The sequence below is a fragment of the Halichoerus grypus genome, chromosome 13 (genome assembly GCF_964656455.1).
Source record: "Halichoerus grypus chromosome 13, mHalGry1.hap1.1, whole genome shotgun sequence".
Lineage (NCBI taxonomy): Eukaryota > Metazoa > Chordata > Mammalia > Carnivora > Phocidae > Halichoerus > Halichoerus grypus.
The window spans coordinates 59,274,805-59,294,690 of NC_135724.1; the positions used below are offsets into that span (position 1 = coordinate 59,274,805).

The 19,886-nt window shown below is 43.5% G+C and overlaps 1 protein-coding gene across 1 annotated transcript in view; it reads right to left on the reverse strand.

The window, feature by feature from the left end:
* Positions 1-19,268: 19,268 nt before the first annotated feature.
* LOC144379886 (transmembrane protein 135-like) overlaps positions 19,269-19,886 on the reverse strand; it is a 98,326-nt gene continuing 97,708 nt past the window's right edge. The window contains exon 5 of the mRNA XM_078060540.1: positions 19,269-19,385. Coding sequence (XP_077916666.1) covers positions 19,269-19,385 — 117 coding nt within the window. The remainder of the gene's footprint in view (positions 19,386-19,886) is intronic.

The window sequence follows — 19,886 nt, forward strand, 5'->3', positions numbered from 1 at the left end:
CTCGACCATTCTCTAACACCATTCACAAAGATAAACTCAAAGTGGATGAAAGACCTCAATGTGAGACAGGAATCCATCCAAATCCTAGAGGAGAACATAGGCAGTAACCTCTTCAACATCGGCCACAGCAACTTCTTTCAAGATACATCTCCAAAAGCTAGTGAACCAAAAGCAAAAATGAACTTTTGGGACTTCATCAAGATAAAAAGCTTCTGCACAGCAAACGAAACAGTCAACAAAACAAAGAGGCAACCCACAGAATGGGAGAAGATATTTGTAAATGACACTACAGATAAAGGGCTGGTATCCAAAATCTATAAAGAACTTCTCAAACTCAACACCCAAAAAACAAATGATCAAGTCAAAAAGTGGGCAGAAGAGATGAACAGACACTTCTCTGAAGAAGACATACAAATGGCTAAGAGACACATGAAAAAGTGTTCATCATCATTAGCCATCAGGGAAATCCAAATCAAAACCACACTGAGATACCACCTTACACCAGTTAGAATGGCCAAAATGGACAGGGAAAGAAACAACAAATGTTGGAGAGGTTGTGGAGAAAGGGGAACCCTCTTACACTGTTGGTGGGAATGCAGGTTGGTGTGGCCACTTTGGAAAACAGTGTGGAGGTTCCTCAAAATTTTAAAAATAGAGCTACCCTATGACCCAGCAATTGCACTGCTGGGTATTTACCCCAAAGACACAGATGTAGTGAAAAGAAGAGCCACATGCACCCCAATGTTCATAGCAGCAATGTCCGCAATAGCCAAACTGTGGAAAGAGCCGAGATGCCCTTTGACAGATGAATGGATAAAGAAGATGTGGTCCATATATACAATGGAATATTACTCAGCCATCAGAAAAGATGAATACCCAACTTTTACATCAACATGGATGGGACTGGAGGAGATTATGCTAAGTGAAATAAGTCAAGCAGAGAAAGGCAATTATCATATGGTTTCACTTATTTGTGGAACATAAGGAATAACATGGAGGACATTAGGAGAAGGAAGGGAAAAATGGGCGGGGGGAATTGGAAGGAGAGATGAACCATGAGAGACTATGGACCTGAGAAACAAACAGGGTTTTAGAGGGGAGGGGGGAGGGGGTATTGGTTAGCCCGGTGATGGGTATTAAGGAGGGCACGTACTGCATGGAGCACTGGGTGTTATATGAAAACAAAGGATCGTGGGTCACTTCATTGAAGGCTGATGATGTATTGTATGGTGACTAACATGACATAATAAAATTTTTAAAAAAATGCAGGAGTAGCCTGGCTGGGTGATTCTGGCTCTAAGGTCACTCACAAAGTGACTGTCACAATGTTGGGTCAGGGCTGCAATCTTCTGAGATCTGGCTCACTCACATACCTGGCAAGTTAATGCTGGTTGTGGGCTGAAAGCCTCAGTTCCTCTCCATGTGGGCCTCTGACACTTATCCAAGCTGTGTAAGTGTCCCTGCAGCCTGGTAGACAGCCTCTCCCAGTGATCCAAGATGGAACAAGGGAGAGGCCAACAGTTCTTTTATGACCTAGCCTTGGAAGTAATTCTCTGTCATTTCCAAAATATCCTATTGGTTACAAAAGTCAGCCCTATTTGGTATGGAAGGGGATACACAAGGACACAAATCCCAGGATGTGAGAGTACTTGGAGGCCATCTGAGAGGTTGGCCACCAACTGCCAGCTTGCTTCTGACCTCCCACATCAGTTGGCAGGCTGGTTAGCTGGAATGTAGTACATCTTCTCCCTGGAATGCCTAGCCTGTCAATCAAGCTCACTCTTCTCCTTTGTTGTCCTCTCCACGCTGCTTTGCATTTTTGTCCTACCAGCTTCTACAGCGGACATTACCTCTAGTCATTTTCACTGTGCTCTAGGGAACATTTATTCAAGTGTAAATAAACTTTCCCCCATAGCCTGGTTTAACATAAGGCTCTCTTTCCCCCTCTCCCAAGGAAATGGACCCATCTGAAACTCTTCCCAGCAGAGGTAAATCATTCTTCCACATTCCAAATACTTGCTCAGTTTCATCAATTGCCCTCATACTCCACTCAAGCCAGATGATATCCACATCCTGTAGCTTGTCACCTTGAACTGCCTCACATCTGAAATCTTAAATAAACATGCCAAATTCTGAGCCCAACCTCTTCAACTCCTAGGTTCTCTTTGCCTTATTCCTGCCATCCTTGTTTTTTGAATTTGGAAGCCCTCTAGTCCATTCTCTGAGTATGACCCTTCCTATATTCTTTCCCAGTGCAATCTAAGCCTCGTGATGTATTGCTTCATCCTGTTTTGTCAACATCCTCAATACTCTTGACTCCTTATAGTTCCATCATATCTATACTACAAAAGGTCAGTTTTAGAGAAACTCATCTAGGACTTCTAATCCCAGACAAGCTAGAGTAACAAAGATCAGACTTACCCTCCTGACCAAATAAGAAACTGGTGGAAAATATACTTTTAAAAAATATTTTCCTTTATTTATTTTTCTTTTAGAGAGAGAGAGATCACAAGTGTGGGGGGAGGAGCAGAGGGAGAGAGAATCTTAAGCAGGCTGCATGCTCAGTGCAGAGCCTGACAAGGGGCTCAATCTCATAACCCTGAGATCATGACCAGCGCTGAAATCAAGAGTCAGATGCTTAGCAATCACCTTAAGCGTCCCTAAAAAAAAAAAAAAAAAAAAAAGTTTTTCAAGACCCTGGACATCAAGTAGTAAAAGAAACAGAAAACTAAGTAGACACCAGAATTGCACCAGTTTATAACCTAGAGAGACTTTCCAGACAATGGGTGCAAGGCAAGGGAAGCCAAGTGCAGCCCAGTAGTTTCCCTTTGAAACAAGAGTTCTCTTATTTGAGCTGAGAGTTCCAAAAATCAAAGTGGTTAGTTTTCAGGGCAGGGCAGCAGAGATGAGAGGGCTGTATAAAGAGCTCTGACCATCTGCAGTTCCCCCATCGAGTCGTCCGTTAACTCCTGATCAGTGTAAACATGTGAGAAAATTATCTGAAGCCAAAAAAAGAACCACCAAAAACATTAGAGGGAACAACATTTACAGTTCGCACACAGCCAGATTAGCTCCTGTTCCCACTGGATAGAGAAACCAGAAAGAGTTTGCCTCAATGGGGCAAAATTATCTCTAGACTAAACAAATCTGTAATCCTGCCTATCAAAGCATTAACTGGAAGGATCAAACTGTTTCTAAGTAACTGCATTGCAGAACAAAGCTCAAGACAATTTATTGGAATACAAAAGTATCCAGCATCCGAGTAAGTAGAATTAACAGTGTCTGGCAAAAAATCCAAATTACCAGGAACAAAAAAGCAGGAAAATATGACACATGGAAAAAAAAAGAACAATCAGTCGAAACTGACCCAAAAATAAATGGATGATAGAATTAGTAGACCAGTAGCCATTATTCTGTAGTATTATTCCAGATTACCAAGAAACTAGAGAAAAGACAAAAATATGAAAGATACAAGAAAGACACAGCTTCAAGAGATGAAAATTACAAATCTTGAGATAAAAAATATATTAGTGGGATTTACAGCAGATTAGAATGTAGTAGAAGAAATTAGTGAACTTGAAGACATCAATAGAAACCATTCAAAATAAAATACAGAAAGAAAAGATTGAACAAAAATGAAAAGCATCAGTGAACTTTTGAAGTCTTCCCAGAGTCGGGGAAAGACAAAAAGGGCACCTGGGTGGCTCAGTCATTAAGTGTCTGCCTTCAGCTCAGGTCATGATCCCAGAGTCCTGGGATCGAGCCCCGCATCGGGCTCCCTGCTCAGCAGGAGGCCTGCTCCTCCCTCTCCCACGCCCCATGCTTGTGTTCCCTCTCTCGCTGTCTCTGACAAATAAATAAATAAAATCTTTAAAAAAAAAAAAGAAAAAATATTTGAAGAAATAGGGGCCAAAATTTTCCAAACTTGATGGAAATTATAAATGCACAAGTCCAAGAAGCTCAATAAACCTCAAACACCAGAAACATAAAGAAAACTGCACCACCGTACATCATAATCAAATTGCTAAAAACCAATGTCAAAGAGAAAATCTGAAAAGCAGCCAGAGAAGAAACACATTGCATGCAGAGAAAGGCACAAATTTCAGCAGAATTTTTTTGGACACAACAAAAGCCAGAAAATAGTAGAGCTATCATTTAAAGTACTGAATGGAGTAAAAACTATCAACCTAGACTTCTGCTAAATAGCAAAATAAAGGTAGAATAAAAACACTTTTTGACATAAGAAAGCTAAAAAAAATTCATCATCAGAAGACTCATGAATACAAGAAATGAATCAAAGGTCTCAGGTGAAAATCTGCATCCTTGCAAAAAAAGGAAAGAACAATTTGCAAAATGCAAAAGGCCTTTTTTGTTCTTATTTAAAAATCTTAAAAGATAATGGACTATTTAAATTTTTTAAAATAGGAAAATTGCAGTTTATAAAATAGGTAGAAAAAGAAGCTAGGACAACAATCGCTTTATAAAAGAGGGAAGAAATGGCATATACTCCTATAAGATTCTTCTAGAATACATGAAGAATGTCTACCTTCAAGAATCTTAAAGGTAAACAGTGATAAGGAATTAAGATGCTACAGTAAAGATACTATAAACCCTGAAGCAACCACTAACATCAACAGGAGTTATGGCCACTAAACCAATGAAGGAGATAAAAACTGAATCATAGAAAAGACTCCAGTGAGGAGCAAGATGGAGGAGTAGGAGACCTGAATTTTGTCTCGTCCCAGGAATTCAGCTAGATAGGGATCAAGCCATTCTGAACACCTACAGACTCAACAGGAGATCAAAGAAAAGAATAGCAGCAATTCTCTGAACAGAAAAGCGACCACTTTCTGGAAGGCAGGATGTGCGGAGAAGTGAATCCGAGGCGATATTCAGGAGGATAGACAGCGGGGGAGGGGGTCTCTGTCGGCCGCTTCTGGCAAGTGATAGCGGAGCACAAAATCGGAACTTTTAGAAGTCGGCTCCACTGAGCGACGTCGCTCCAGTGGCTAAGCGGGGGGTGGAACCCTCGCGGGACAGTGTGGTCTCAGGACCCTTGGGGTCACAGAAAGACCGGGGGTGCCTGAGCGTAGCAGAGCACCCAGGGATCGGAACGGGGAAGCCGGCTGCAGAGATGGAGCCGAGGAGCAGGCTCTCAGCTCGGGGTTGCCATAAACCATCATCCGCGGCACAGTCGGACCAGTACTCCTCCAGCAGGGACCCAACAAGTGGCAGATCTGGGGAGACACCCCCTTCCTCCCCTGGAAGGAGCAGCGTGGGAGCTCACTGCAGGACTGTGCTGGGTTTGGAGACTCTACACGGGGTCGGGTGCCAGAGATAGAAACACTCGGTCACAGGCCGGTGAGCACGGAGTGCGGCCGGAGACCAGGGAGATGGGGGTGATTGACTGCTTTACTCTGGGGGGTGCACCGAGGAGTGCAGTCCTGAGTTCTTGGCTCCTCTGGGGCGGAGATTGGGAGGCCGCCATTTTCACTCTCGTCCTCCAAAGCTGTACGGAAAGCTTTCAGGGAACAAAAGCTCCTGAGAGCAAACCGGAGCAGATTACTTAGCAACTCTATGCCAGCAAATTAGATAATCTGGAAGAAATATTACAGAGATGTATAACCAACCAAAACTGAACCAGGAAGAAATAGAAAACCTGAACAGACCTATAACAACCAAGGAAATTGAAGCAGTAATCAAAATTCTCCCAAGAAACAAAAGCCCAGGGCCAGATGGCTTCCCAGGGGAATTCTACCAAACATTTAAAGAAGAATTAATACCTATTCTTCTGAAACTGTACCAAAAATCAGAAATGGAAGAAAAACTTCCAAACTCGTTTTATGAGGCCGCCATTACTTTGATCCCCAAACCAGGTAGAGACCCCATCAAAAAGGAGAATTACAGACCAATATCCCTGATGAACATGGATGCAAAAATTCTCACCAAAATACTAGACAATAGGCTCCAACAGTACATTAAAAGGATCATTTACCACGACCAAGTGGGATTTATTCCTGGGCTTCAAGGTTGGTTCAATATCCACAAATCAATCAATGTGATACAATACATTAATAAAAGAAAGAACAAGAACCATATGATCCTCTCAATAGACGCAGAAAAAGCATTTGACAAAGTGCAGCATCCTTTCTTGATCAAAACTCTTCAGAGTATAGGGATAGAGGATACATGCCTCAATATCATAAAAACCATCTATGAAAAACCCACAGACAATATCAATCTCGGGGAAAAACTGAGAGCTTTCCCCCTAAGGTCAGGAACGCAGCAGGGATATCCACTATCACCACTGCTATTCAGCATAGTACTAGAAGTCCTAGCCACAGCAATCAGACAACAAAAAGAAATCAAAGGCATCCAAATCGGCAAAGAAGTCAAGCTCTCACTCTTTGCAGATGATATGATACTTTATGTGGAAAACCCAAAAGACTCCACCCCAAAACTGCTGGAACTCATACGGGAATTCAGTAAAGGGGCAGGATATAAAATCAATGCACAGAAATCAGTGGCATTCTTATACACCAACAAGAAGGCAGAAGAAAGAAATTAAGGAGTCGATCCCATTTACAATTGCACCCAAAACCTTATATAAGATACCTAGGAATAAATCTAAGCAAAGAGGCAAAGGATCTGTACTCAGAAAACTATAAAATACTCATGAAAGAAATTGAGGAAGACACAAAGAAATGGAAAAACATTCCATGCTCATGGATTGGAAGAACAAATATTGTGAAGATGTCAATGCTACCTAGAGCAAGCTACACATTCAATGCAATCCCCATCAAAATACCATCCACTTTTTTCAAAGAAATGGAACAAATAATCCTAAAATTTGTATGGAACCAGAAAACACCCTGCATAGCCAGAGGAATGTTGAAAAAGAAAAGCAAAGCTGGCAGCATCACAAGCTGTCATCATCAAAACAGTATGGTACCGGCACAAGAACAGACACAGATCAATGCAACAGAATAGAGAGTGCAGAAATGGACCCTCAACTCTATGGTCAACTAATCTTTGACAAAGCCGGAAAGAATGTCCAATGGAAAAAAGACAGTCTCTTCAACAAATGGTGTTGGGAAAATTGGACAGCCACAGGCACATGCAGAAGAACGAAACTGGACCATTTCCTTACACCACACACAATAATAGACTCCAATTGATTGAAAGACCTAAATGTGAAAGAGGAGTCTATCAAAATCCTACAGGAGAACACAGGCAGCAACCTCTTTGACCTCAGCCTCAGCAACTTCTTCGTAGAAACATCGCCAAAAGCAAGGGCAAAAATGAACTAGAGGGGCTTCATCAAGATAAAAAAGGTTTTCAAAACCAAAAGACAACAAACAGACTGGGAGAAGATATTTGCAAATGGCTTAACAGATAAAAGGCTAATATCCAAAATCTATAAGAACTTATCAAACTCAACACCCAAAGAACAAATAATCCAATCAAGAATTGGGCAGAAGACATGAACAGATATTTTTCCAAAGAAGATGTCCAAATGGCCAACAGACACATGAAAAAGTTCTCAACATCGCCCGGCATCAGGGAAATCCAAAACAAAACCTCAATGAAATACCACTTCACACCAGTCGGAATGGCTAAAATTAACAAAGCAGGAAACGACAGATGTAGGCGGGGAGGTGGAGAAAGGGGAACTCTCCTACACTGTTGGTGGGAATGCAAGCTGGTGCAGCCACTCTGGAAAACCATATAGATATTCCTCAAAAAGTTGAAAATAGAGTTACCCTACAACCCAACAATTGCACTACTGGGTATTTACCACAAAGATACAAATGTAGCGATCCGAAAAGGTAGGTGCACCCAGATTTTTATAGCAGCAATGTCCACAATAGCCAAACTGTGGAAAGAGCCAAGATGTCCATCGACAGATGAATGGATAAAGAAGATGTGGTACAAATATATAATGGGATATTATGCAGCCATCCAAAGGAATGAAATCTTGCCATTTCCAACGACGTGGTTGGAACTGGATGGTATTATGGTGAGCGAAAAAAGTCAATCAGAGAAACATATATCATATTATCAGACTGATATGAGGAATTCTTAATCTCAGGAAACAAACTGAGGGTTGCTGGAGTGGTGGGGGTGGTAGGGATGGGGTGGCTGGGTGATAGACATTGGGGAGGGTATGTGCTATGGTGAGTGCTGTGAATTGTGTAAGACTGTTGAATCACAGACCTGTACCTCTGAAACAAATAATACATTATATGTTTATAAAAAAAGAAGATAGCAGGAAGGGAAGAATGAAGGGGGGACTCAGAGGGGGAGACGAACAATGAAAGACTATGGACTCTGAGAAGCAAACTGAGGGTTCTAGAGGGGAGGGCAGTACGGGGATGGGTTAGCCTGGTGATGGGTATTAAAGAAGGCACATACTGAATGGAGCAGTGGGTGTTATATGCACACAATCAATCATGGAACAGTACATCAAAAACTAATGATGTAAAAGGGCGCCTGGGTGGCTCTGTTGGTTAAGAGACTGCCTTCGGCTCAGGTCATGATCCTGGAGTCCCTGGATGGAGTCCTGCATCGGGCTCCCTGCTCAGCAGGGAGTCTGCTTCTCCCTCTGACCCTCCCCCCTCTCATGTGCTCTCTCTCATTCTCTCTCTCTCAAGGAATAAAATCTTAAAAAAAAAAAAAACTAATGATGTAATGTATGGTGATTAACAAAACATGAAAGTTTAAAAATATATTAAGAAAAAAAGACTCAATTAATCCAAAAGAAGGCAGAATAAGAGAAAAAAAATGGAACAAAGAACAGATGGGACAAATAGAGACCGACGAGCAAAGTGATAGATTTTAACTAGACTATATAAATAATCCCTTTAAAATGTAAATGGGCTACATTCCCCGTTTAAAAGTAAAAGATTTTCACAGATAGGATAACAAAGTAAGACCCAACTATATGCTCCCTATAAGAAATGCAGTTTCAACATAAACAAATAAACCTATCCATCTGCTTTCTGTTATACACCCAAGCCACTAAAGCTGGTAAGAAGAAATTCACTCAAATGGGCATATTATTGCTGCTGTAAATTCTTGGGATCCGTCTTTTCATTCTAACTCCCCATGCAAATATTTCAAGACTTTCAACACGCAAGCTACATAGGGGACATCTAGGCTTTATAACCAAATTAACAGCAAAAATTACTCGTCCATTCTCGTAGCTATACGAGTATTTATCTCCATGTCCATTTTCACTTCCTTTTTACCAAATTCAGAGAAAGAATCCCTCAAGGGACAGGTCCTGAGGGCAGGAGCCATCGCTAAGTCCACGGGCTCAGGACCATATGACCAATGAATGGGTAGGTTTCCTTTCTGTTCTGGGAGCTGCTGCTCACTGCCTTCATGTCTGATAGACACCTTGTTCCCCTGGGTGCTTATTCAGGAAACCTGAGCTTGTTAGACTACCTCCTAAGTATCTGTCCTATTCCCTACCCGACCAAAACCAATACTACGCTCACCCAAGCACCTCTCTTATGTCCTCCACAGTGGCCTGCATATTCCTCTCTCGTGTTTGATTATGGCCCTCCCAATCCACTGTCCAGGCTTCATCCGGAGGATATTCTAGGAAGTCAAAATGATTCTGTCACACCCACTACGTCTGCTTAACTCTTCCCTGCCCACTCCCTGCCTTGTATTCAAGGCAAAGCCCTGGTTCTTCGATCTGCCTTATGTGACCTGGTCACCTCGTCCCCCACAGCCTCCCTGGTTCCCTGGGTCACCGTCCTCTTTCACATCCACATCGCATGTCAAAACTCTCGCACCCACTGTGACCACGGCCTTGAAAGCCTCTCCACCCTGTGACTCTTTTGCTGGGCCCACCCGTCAGCTTCAGCTTTGTTTTAAATGTCCCTGCTTCAGTGGAGCAAGATGACTCGGACTACAAGCTCAGGGCATGCAAAAAGCGTCATCCTATTTTTCTCTCAAGTCAATTTATATCTGACTTCAGCCCCCATCATGCCAGACTAGAGGGAAATTAGATCTCACTCTTTCTTGATGCTTTTATTCTACTCACTCCCCAATATTGTGCAAAATCCCCAGTCTTTTGTAGTGAGGAGTCCCCACCATCTGCTCCTATGACAGATAGGAAGGCCTCGTCCAGACCATGTGATCATCAGGCCATGTCAACCTGTCTGAACCAGGGCTGGGCAGTCAGGCATTGAGGGTCCCGTCTCTGGGAGCATCACACAGCCAGCCCCTCTGGGGTCTTGCCACCGCCTTGGGTTGCAACAATATATGGTTGTATATCCTCCCTCACCTACTCTCTAAGAGTCCACAGCTCTCTTTCCCCACCCGGTCGTGAGACATCTTATCTCTCGGTGTCAGTTCTCCCAGTCCCTCTGCACCCCCCCACCTCACCCCCTAGGACACCCATAACTACAGCTTCAATGGGAAGGTCTCACAGGTAACTTCTTCTCTCCTCCCACCCACACGGATCTCCCGCGGCCAGGAGTCCCTGACTTCATGAGGAAAGGGAAGTGGGAACCAATTAGAAGGAAACACCAACTAGAAGGAAACCCCAACCCAAACCTTCTTAAAATGTTTTAAAAATGGTATCCTGCTTCGTTGCAGAAAGCCTTCCCTGACCCTGCAGACTACATCTCTTAGGACCTTAAAATCTCCTTCATAACCGTCCGTGCACCCCCTCTACCCATTTGATGTCTGTGTCACCCACCAGACAGAAGCTCCGGGGCAAGGAGCCTGACATTGAGCACACCACATTGGGTTTGTTGAGACTGGCAGAATCAACGAAGAAACAATGCACAGGCAAGTCCTATACACCTGGGAGAGTCTCTTGGGTCTTGCCAAACTCTGAAACATCAATTCCCAAAAAATATTTGCTCTTACTTGAAAAAATGCTAGAAAGCCCGGCTCACTGGCGCTAAAAGGAAAGGAAGCTGTATTGATCTCGGTCCTGAGAGAAAGCAGAAAGAAGAAGTGTGCGTGTTCTGAAGGACTAGAAGTTTAAACGCAGGCAATTGGAAGACAATGTGTCGTTTCCACTCTACTTCTCTTGTTCCAGCTAATGGCATTTAAATGACGGTGGTGATTCAGCACGGCTCAGCCCCTCATGTTGTGCTCTGCCAGGAAATCTGAAGTGTGTAGGAACATCTGCACAGGCTGTCACGTTCCCCGTTCAGAATAAGAACCCTAGCTTCGTCCCCTGCTCTCATGCCGAGAGGGAGTTGCTTTGGTTTTACAAATGAGTCCACAGATCCTCTGAGAGCTTCCCCACAACAGGTGGCACCTAGGCCGCCTGGGTGGCTCAGTCGGTTGGGCGAATGTCTTCGGCTCGGGTCATGGTCCCGGTGTCCTGTGACTAAGTTCTGCTGCCTGCTACCTGCTGGGGGGGAGCCTGCTTTTTCCTCTTCTTGTTGCTCCCCCTGCTTGTGCTCTCTCGCCCCCTCTCTCGGACAAATAAATAAATAAAATATTTAAAAATAAATAAATAAAAATTTAAAAAAAACAAAAAAAGAGGTGGCACCTGACTGCCTTCTTCTTGAGACGTGTTTCTCACAAATGGAATGAAGGGGAAATGAAAAGTTTGTGTGATTTCTGAGACGAGGTTCTGAAAAGGCACGGCGGGGTCCTCGCCCCCTCACGAACCACTCCTCTGGGGGGACAACCAGATGGCCCGAAGAAAGGCTCCCAACAAACAGCCAGTGAGGTCCTTGGCCAAAATGTCTAGACAGAGTGGGAAGAGGGTTTCCCAGCCCCACGTATGCCTTCAAATGACTGCACCCCAGCCTACGCCTCATGAGAGACACTGAGCTGGAAATACCCACCTGAGCTGCTCCCAGATTCCTGACCCTCGCAAACTGTAAGATAACAAATATTTTTATTTTTACTGTAGGCTTTGAAGGATTATTCAGTATCTCTGCCTTGGGTTCCAATTCCAGTACCCAATAGAAACTTCCAGAAAGAAGGGTGTCCAGTCTAGAAATGTAAAGGTGTAGATGAATGTTCTTTCTTATCCTCTAGGTTCTGGAACCTTCTACCCAGGTGTTATATCTCAAAGTAGGACAGACATACCACAGATGGTTCATGAGATGACTGTAGCTGGTGCAAAGATGAGCATTTATTTTTATAACATTTCTAAATTTATTTTACTATGTATTAAAAAGCACTGGTTTTCCATTTTCAGTGCTGATGGATTTCTTAGTGTCTGAGGGGCATTTGAGCATGGAGAGCAATATTCACTACTAACTGTAACTCAGGCGATGTCCCAACTATTAATCTTGGGAATTTATTAAACAATTGGAATTTCTTAGATATTAAACAACCAACATTGCCCTAAATATTTATAACCACTTACCAATAACTAATAAAAAAGTTCAGATTTAGCAAAATAAATGTTCCCGATCAATAAAAAACCTAGATTACAAACCTAACCCAGAATTTTTATACATTAAATTAAAATCTTGCTTCTAACATATTTATTCCTTTGAATATTCTGAGAATTTAAATGCAAAATGGTCATACCAGCAATGTTAAAGTGCAAAACTGATTAATGCCCTTACACCAAAGGAGGTTACGATGATACTCGTACGGGGGCTTTAATTTGTTGTCTTTACCCTTGCACATTCTCAGCATCCATAACTGATTATTTTACACCTTTCTAGGATTCTAGAAATTTATGACTTCAGAGTATGGTAATATTGTTTTGAAGCCACTGGGAAATGACAGGCCTTGTGCTGAAAACTTCCTGATTATTGGTCAGGACATGGTTGCACAGAACAAGTTCATTCAAACCTGAACCACCTGTCATCAGGGTGAGTTTCTTTTGATTGCCAAGAAAAAGCACGTGTTATATAATGGGACATTTCACTTCCAATCTTCCTTAATGGTGTTGACCTTGAGACTCGAAGTTTTCCAGTAATGAACTGGTCTCTAGGTTTTTATGTGGCATTTACTTATTGTGCAATAATTAAGATTGTTGGTCTGTCTTATCCCAGTAATTGGAAGCTCAGAGACACATGTCTTATTAGTATCGCATTAAAATTAGTGGCGTTATCCAGAGTTTCATTGGGAAAAAAGGGAGTAAGTCTGGGGCTTGTTTTTCTTCTTTTAAGGGCATTTGGCTAATTTGCTTTCTAGGAGCTCATGTTTGGATATTGTTTAGTTGGTAGGACTGTGTGGGATCACAAACGGCCAATGGCTACTTCACTTTCCATATGCTTTCTTGTTCGTGGCCCAGTTCCTTTGTTTACTGGGATTATTTTAGCTGACTCACCAGTTTCAAGTCACTCCTTCCTTCTTATGCTGGTCCGCGTTGACAGCTGACAAATAGGTGCTCACCAAAGAAACATGATATCCACAGCTAACAGAGATAGCACTTTCTATTATGAAAATAACAAGTATGAGGCCTTTGCCATTAAACCCACCCTTTCTTGGAATAACTCCATTTTTAAACATTATATTACCTATCTTGATTTTTTACTCTTGTTCCAAAGCATTCAACCCTCAATTTAGTCTTTTCCTTTTTAGAGATGCGTGTTCGAAATCAAATATTAGCCCCCACGAGTGTGTATGAGTTGCCACTCTGGAAGAAATGCTATTTTTTGTTGATGTTGTAGGGACATTTTTTCCAAAATAACTGTCAATGGTATTTCTTTTAAGTCCATGAATTCACACTGACGTTCTAAATTTTGTGCTTTGTCATATTGCCTGATCAAATAACACGATTCCATCAATCACCAAGACTTTTTCTCCAGGATGGATGTACTACAGGGCTATATGGCTTCCTTTTAAAATCTGTTTAACATTAAAAAGTGAGGCAATAAAAAAAATACATTGTAAATAGCAGCACTGGGCTGTGACAATCACCCTGAATGTGGATGGTGAATGAGCGAAGCTCTGATCTTGCAGGCTGGTCTGTCCACATGCAAGCCTCCTGCTCCAGCACAGTGGATTAGGTTCTTGGCCCTTCCTCTGAGAAGCGCCACAGACTTGGGGACTTCAGACCACAGAAATGTCTTGTCTTAGTTCTAGAATCTAGAAGTATGAAATCAAGGTGTTGGCATGACCAGGTTCCCTCTGCAACAATTAAGGAAGTATTCTTCCTTGCCTCCTTGGCTAGTATTTATAACACTCCAATCTCTGTGTCCGTCACCACATGGCCATCTCTAGCGTTTTGTGTCTCTCTCTCTTCTTATAAGAACAGTGCTCAGATTAAGGGTTATCTTACTCCAATAAGACTTCGTCCTAATTAATTACATCTGGAATGGCCCTATTTCCAAATAAGGTACTATTCACAGGTACTAGGGGTTAGGACTTCAGCATATATTTTGGGGGGGCACAGAAGTCTACCCATAACAAAAAGCCTATCAGGAAGCCTAGCTCAGCTGTTTCTTGAGGAACATTCTAGCCTGGCCTTTCACGGTGATCAAGAGGTGGGAGTCCAGAGGATAGAGGCAGTGAAGCTCCAAAACAGAGGAGATGTGGCCACATGGGGGCCTGAGGCTCACTCAAACTTTCTTCTTCTGGTCAACCAGAAGGGTTTTTTTGGTTGCTGTTGATCAGAATTAAAGCTGGTAGTGGAGAGGTAGTTTGAAAGACGTTTTTCATAACTTAAAGTTTCTTAAGTTGTAAATTGAGGAGATTGGGCCTATTCGGGGGTTTTCCAGTTTTGTTCCAGGGAGCCACCTCGGACTCCTGTGCAGAAGGGTGAACACCATGTCCCACAACAGCTCCGCTTTTGTTCCTTTCACCAGTTGTAAAACTGCCGACTCTATTCCGAAATCAAGGTTTTGTTCTTTATACATACTGTTTATCTCTTCTTTTTGCTGGCGAAATACTTGTAACAAAAATTTCCCATTATAACCCTTGGTAAGTGTGCAAGACAGTGGCAAAAAGTACATTCACACTGTTGTGCAACCATCACCCCACGGCTGGAGTGAGGTCGAAATGGGTGAGTGAGGTCAAAAAGAAGAAATTTCCACATATAGAAGTCACGGGGATGGAACATATTGCATGGTGACTATAGTTAGGGGAGATCTTAAATGTTCTCATAGTAAGGAAAAAACTCATAAGTATATATGGTGATGGATATTAACTTATTAGGGTGATCATCTTGCAACATATACATCATTATGTTGTACACCTGCAACTAATATAATGTTATAGTTCAATTATATTGCAATAAAAACTATCTGAATATAGACAACTTTAAAAAAAAAACCCAACCAAACAAAATATCCTTAAAAGGATAAATTTTATCATGTAGAGTTTTACATAATAATACAAAACAAAACAAAAACTTGTCCTCCTTCCTTTCCAGGTGATGTAAATACCTCAGGGTGAAGGATAAGGCTTCTAAACTGGAGAGCCTTTTGGGCTCACATCCTGCCTCTTGCACAGCTTGAAACATCACTCTTGTTCTCTCTCTCTGCACTATCCTGACCCACATCCCAGTCCCAGCCTTCGCCTCTGCAGGGCCTCGAGAGTTCTGGGGCTTTGAATTTCCTCTCTGCATAGAGCTCCCATAGATTTTCTGTTTGCCTTTAGAGGATTCCAAGTGGGGATCAGAGTGTATTTTTTTCTTAGCAGCATGAAGCAACAAATAGGTGACTGGTAAAAACAGGGATGGGACCTTTGCTTTTGGGAACATCTAGACCTTTTTGACCAGCTCTGGATCGTTCCAGCTCATCACAGCCCAAAGCATCCCTGGGGCCCCTTCACTTTGTCTCTCAGTAGGATCTCATCCTTCAGGAAACATCCATGCCAGGCAGCATATGTGAATTTCGGCCCCAAACAGACTGAGTAGTAGCTCTTACGACAAATCTTTCCCATCTGCAGGAAGTTCTCTTCCATGTATCCTCTCTCTATGAGATAACTATTTTTGACCCTGCCTTGAATCTCTAGCTCTTGCTACTGTGCTAGTGCTGAGCTGGAATCCACTAAATATAAGATGTAGCCTACCAGAGCCATTTCAATATGATTAGACTATCATATGCTGGTGGGGTGGGGGACACTTAACCATTTGACCTCTTCACCTTTTCCTATAAGAGAAACCATACAGCTGCCTCAATCCTATTTTTTCAAAGATTTTATTTATATATTTGAAAAAGAGAGTGCACACGCACGTGCACAAGAGCAGGGTGGAGGTGCAGAGGGAGAAGAAGCAGACTCCCCGCTGAGCAGGAGCCTTCTGCAAGAGGTGATCACAGGAACCTGGGATCATGATTGAGCGGAAGGCAGATGCTGAACCAACAACAACCAAGATATCTTGATCTCAATCTTATTGTATCGTAAGAAAATGATGCACCATGTAAGTCACAGGTCAGCCTAGAAACCCAATGTCATTGGATGTTTGTTGAGTGTATTTATATAAAGAACAAGACAGCGTTCCACTCCACTTTTCCTTCTCCTGAGAGAGCAGAGACTATACCAGAGTCCCCGGTTCCCCGGGTCAGACGGAAAAGAAATTAACTTGCCACTGCCCCCCCCCCCGGGGGGAGAAGCCTGTCCGACCACCTCCTGGCCTCATCTGTGTGAAGGCAGGGCCTTCCCTCTTCTTCCTGCAAGGAGGTGGCACAGAACAAAATGAAATAGGAAGGCGTGGTAAACATTAAAAGAGCCCCAAGAATGAAAACCACAGCTGATAAGAGTATCAGATGTAAGGATCTATCCAAAGATTTTCACACACCTAAAGGAGCAGTTGTGGTACTTAAAATGATCATTAATGGAACTAAATATGATGAGAAACCATAGGAATAGACAGTTCTTCACTGCAGCATCTGGGCAGCAAAACCGTCGTGGACTCTAGGCTCTTCTCACCGTTTCCATGAACGAGCTGGGCCCCCCGGGCCTGGAGCTAAGCGAGGGGCCTGAGGGGCCCATAAACAGAGATAACACCGCAACCAGGCTGCAGATGCGCTGCTTAGCATCTGCAGACGCTTTCTCTTGGTTCATTAAAGCACCAATAAGATGCCCCTTTATCCCTCTATGTTCATATAAATAAAAGGATGAAAATGTAATTACCATAGCTACTTAATTAAGAACAGCTCTGAAAGTTGCCCCTTGCTCCTGGTGTATGAAAGACTGGATTTGGAGACCTTGGTCTACACTAGCTCTTGGCAGACTGCAACTTCATTCTCCAAAAATGCCCCCAGGAAGATGGTTTTTTCAGCCCCATTTTGCAGGCATAGAAACTGATACTGTGGCTTCCCTGAGGTTGCACCAGCTCCACGTGGCCTTTGCAAGACAGAAACTCAAGTAATCTGCACCCCCTTGTCCACCAGACCCTCACTTAGCAGGCCTGGGCTCGAGAACCAGCTTCTTAGTTTCAAGCCATGGCCACTTGGCTCTTCGGCTGTTGGATCTTGGGCAGTTAAATCTCTCTATCTTAATTGCCGCATCTGGACAACTCAATCAGGCACTTCCTGACCACGGGCACGTTTTGAGAAGATATGTGGGTTCTTTGCTTTCCTTTTCTTCCCCCTCCCCCTTATTGAAAATGAACTGCGGTCTTGCCACCAGTCTGACCTCGGCAGTCATACCCCAGAGCATTTCCGCAGAGGCGTCTCCTTTCACTTTCTCTTGTGGGGGACACAGTGGATTTGCAGCTAATTCACAGGATGAAGAAAAAAGCCCAGATCTGGGAGCCCGTGAACACATGATGAATGCCAGGGAAAGCTCAGGCAAACAGTGGCCTTGGAAAGCAGACCAGACTGCAAAAGTTCCCTGGGAGGACTGGCACTCCAGCCCAGGAATGCAGCCACCAAAACAGGAGTTGGGTCAGAGCCTTCTCTGGGATTCCTCTGGCCAGCCCAAACCTTGGTGTGCATGCTAAGCAAGCACGCTCCTGAGTCTCTGATTTTTCCAGAGTCCCCCGGCCACCTGGAAGTAGCAGAGAAACCGGCAGATGCTGCACTCTCACTCAGCTTTGCCATCTTAGATCATAGCACGACAGCAAGAGGGGCGCCCTTGTACTTGAAAAACTGACTGGCAGCTTCACCACTTGCCCCTGGTCTCTCGCTTCACCCAACTTGCCAGGCTCCCACTCCTCTTTCCTTCCTGACCTTGGTCCTGCCGGGAATGCTGGGAGGAGGCCTTCTCCTGCAGGGAAGCGGGGGGCGGCCCTTCCCGTTACTTGTCCTTTCTGGCTGAGCTAATGCATTGGATTGCACTCCTGCTCCCTAGGAGGAAGCCCGGGGGTTTGCAGGTTAGACCTGTTACCCACAGGGACAGCTTCTGCATCTTTCCAGTGCCCTCAGATTCCAGATCATCAAAACTCTTCACTAGCTGGCAAAGCGGAGGAGCTTGTGCTGCCTTTCCTGGGCTGAAGAGAAGTTTTTCTGGGGCTGGAAAATTATTGGATCTGGGATTTTGCACCCCACGTACTGGCTGTCTCTCCCCGACCGGAGGCAGAACGCTGGGGTCCCGCTCACCTGCTGCTTTAACGAGGGAGAGCCTCTGCCCGCTCAAGTCTCCCCGTCTTCCCAACGCTATCCCAGAGTCTCCATTTATTACATGAACACTAATTTATCACCAGGTGATGAAGAGTCGTGGAGGAAGAAGACCAAGATTTATTGCATGCCTCCTATGCGCCAGGCTCTGAACTTAACCCTTTGCATTTTTCTGTCATTTAATCCTTGAGTCACCACTATGTGTTTGACATTTGGGGATAGATTATAAAGACTCCCACAGTTCACCATCATCCTTATACATAAGCAGAGTCCAGTTTCCCATCTCTTTAATCTTGAATCTTGTTGGCGATGCTACTTTCTTTGGCCAAGGGAATTTTAGTAAATGGGATGTAAGCAGAGGTTTCAAAAAGGTGTATGCACTGAGGCTTCCTAGAGCATTATTACTATGTAAACAGACCTTGACCAGTAGTATGAGAAATTATGGCCTGGTCGCCTGTGTCACATCTGACCCCCTCACATGCGTGAGGCCACCCGTGATTAGCCAGCAACTGCCAACATGTCAGCCTACCTCACACACATGTACAAACCCAGCTGAGATAGGCCAACTCAGCCTAAACCACAAGAACCTCTCTACCTAAATCAATGGTTTTTCACCCACGACATTATGAAACAAATAATCAATACAGCCTTCCTACACCAATTTTACAAAACAGAACACCTGGGCTCAGAAAGATTTAGTAATTTGTCCAAGGTCTTCAAATTCAGGATGTTCTGGTTGCAATGCACATAACAGAATCCATACCATGGGAAGAAGTTTTGGCCAAACTCCATGTGTTAAGCCTGAAAAGAAAATATTTATGCATTAAGGCCGTCCTCCAAGATTCGGAAAACGGTTGAAAAGAAGACAAAATAGGCCTCTATTTTGGCTTGATTCAGCAGGGCCAAGGAATAGAAACTTTCAAAAACGCACAACTTAAGTAAAAAAGAGAAAAAACGTGATAACATCCAGAGTGATTTACTATAGAATATTTGAACACAGAAGGAAATCCTTTAGAGGTTCAATGACAAGCTCAGAGCAGCATTTTCCTCTTTGGGACTGAAGTTGGCTGGGAGGCAAGAAAATTTCCCTTCTGTACTTCAGGGTTCTAGAGAGACATGATGCCTCAGACCTTTTCTGGGTGTCTGCACAATCCAAAGTCATTGTGGGTAAAGCCCCTAAGACTTGAAATTTGGCCAAACTGAAAATACACAACACACCTGATGTGGTAGTTTGCCCAGAATGCCTTAGCACCCTGCTCCTTTGTTCTTTCTTTCAATACTGTACAGGTCACATCTGTGCACAATATCGAAAGCCACATATCAAAAGGAAAGCTGGGTTGATGCCTTGGTCTTTGCAATCATAGAAGAACCTTGTAAAATCTGCTCCGATCCTCGCCGGTTGCAAAAATGTACTTCCTGCCATCAAACGGAGCT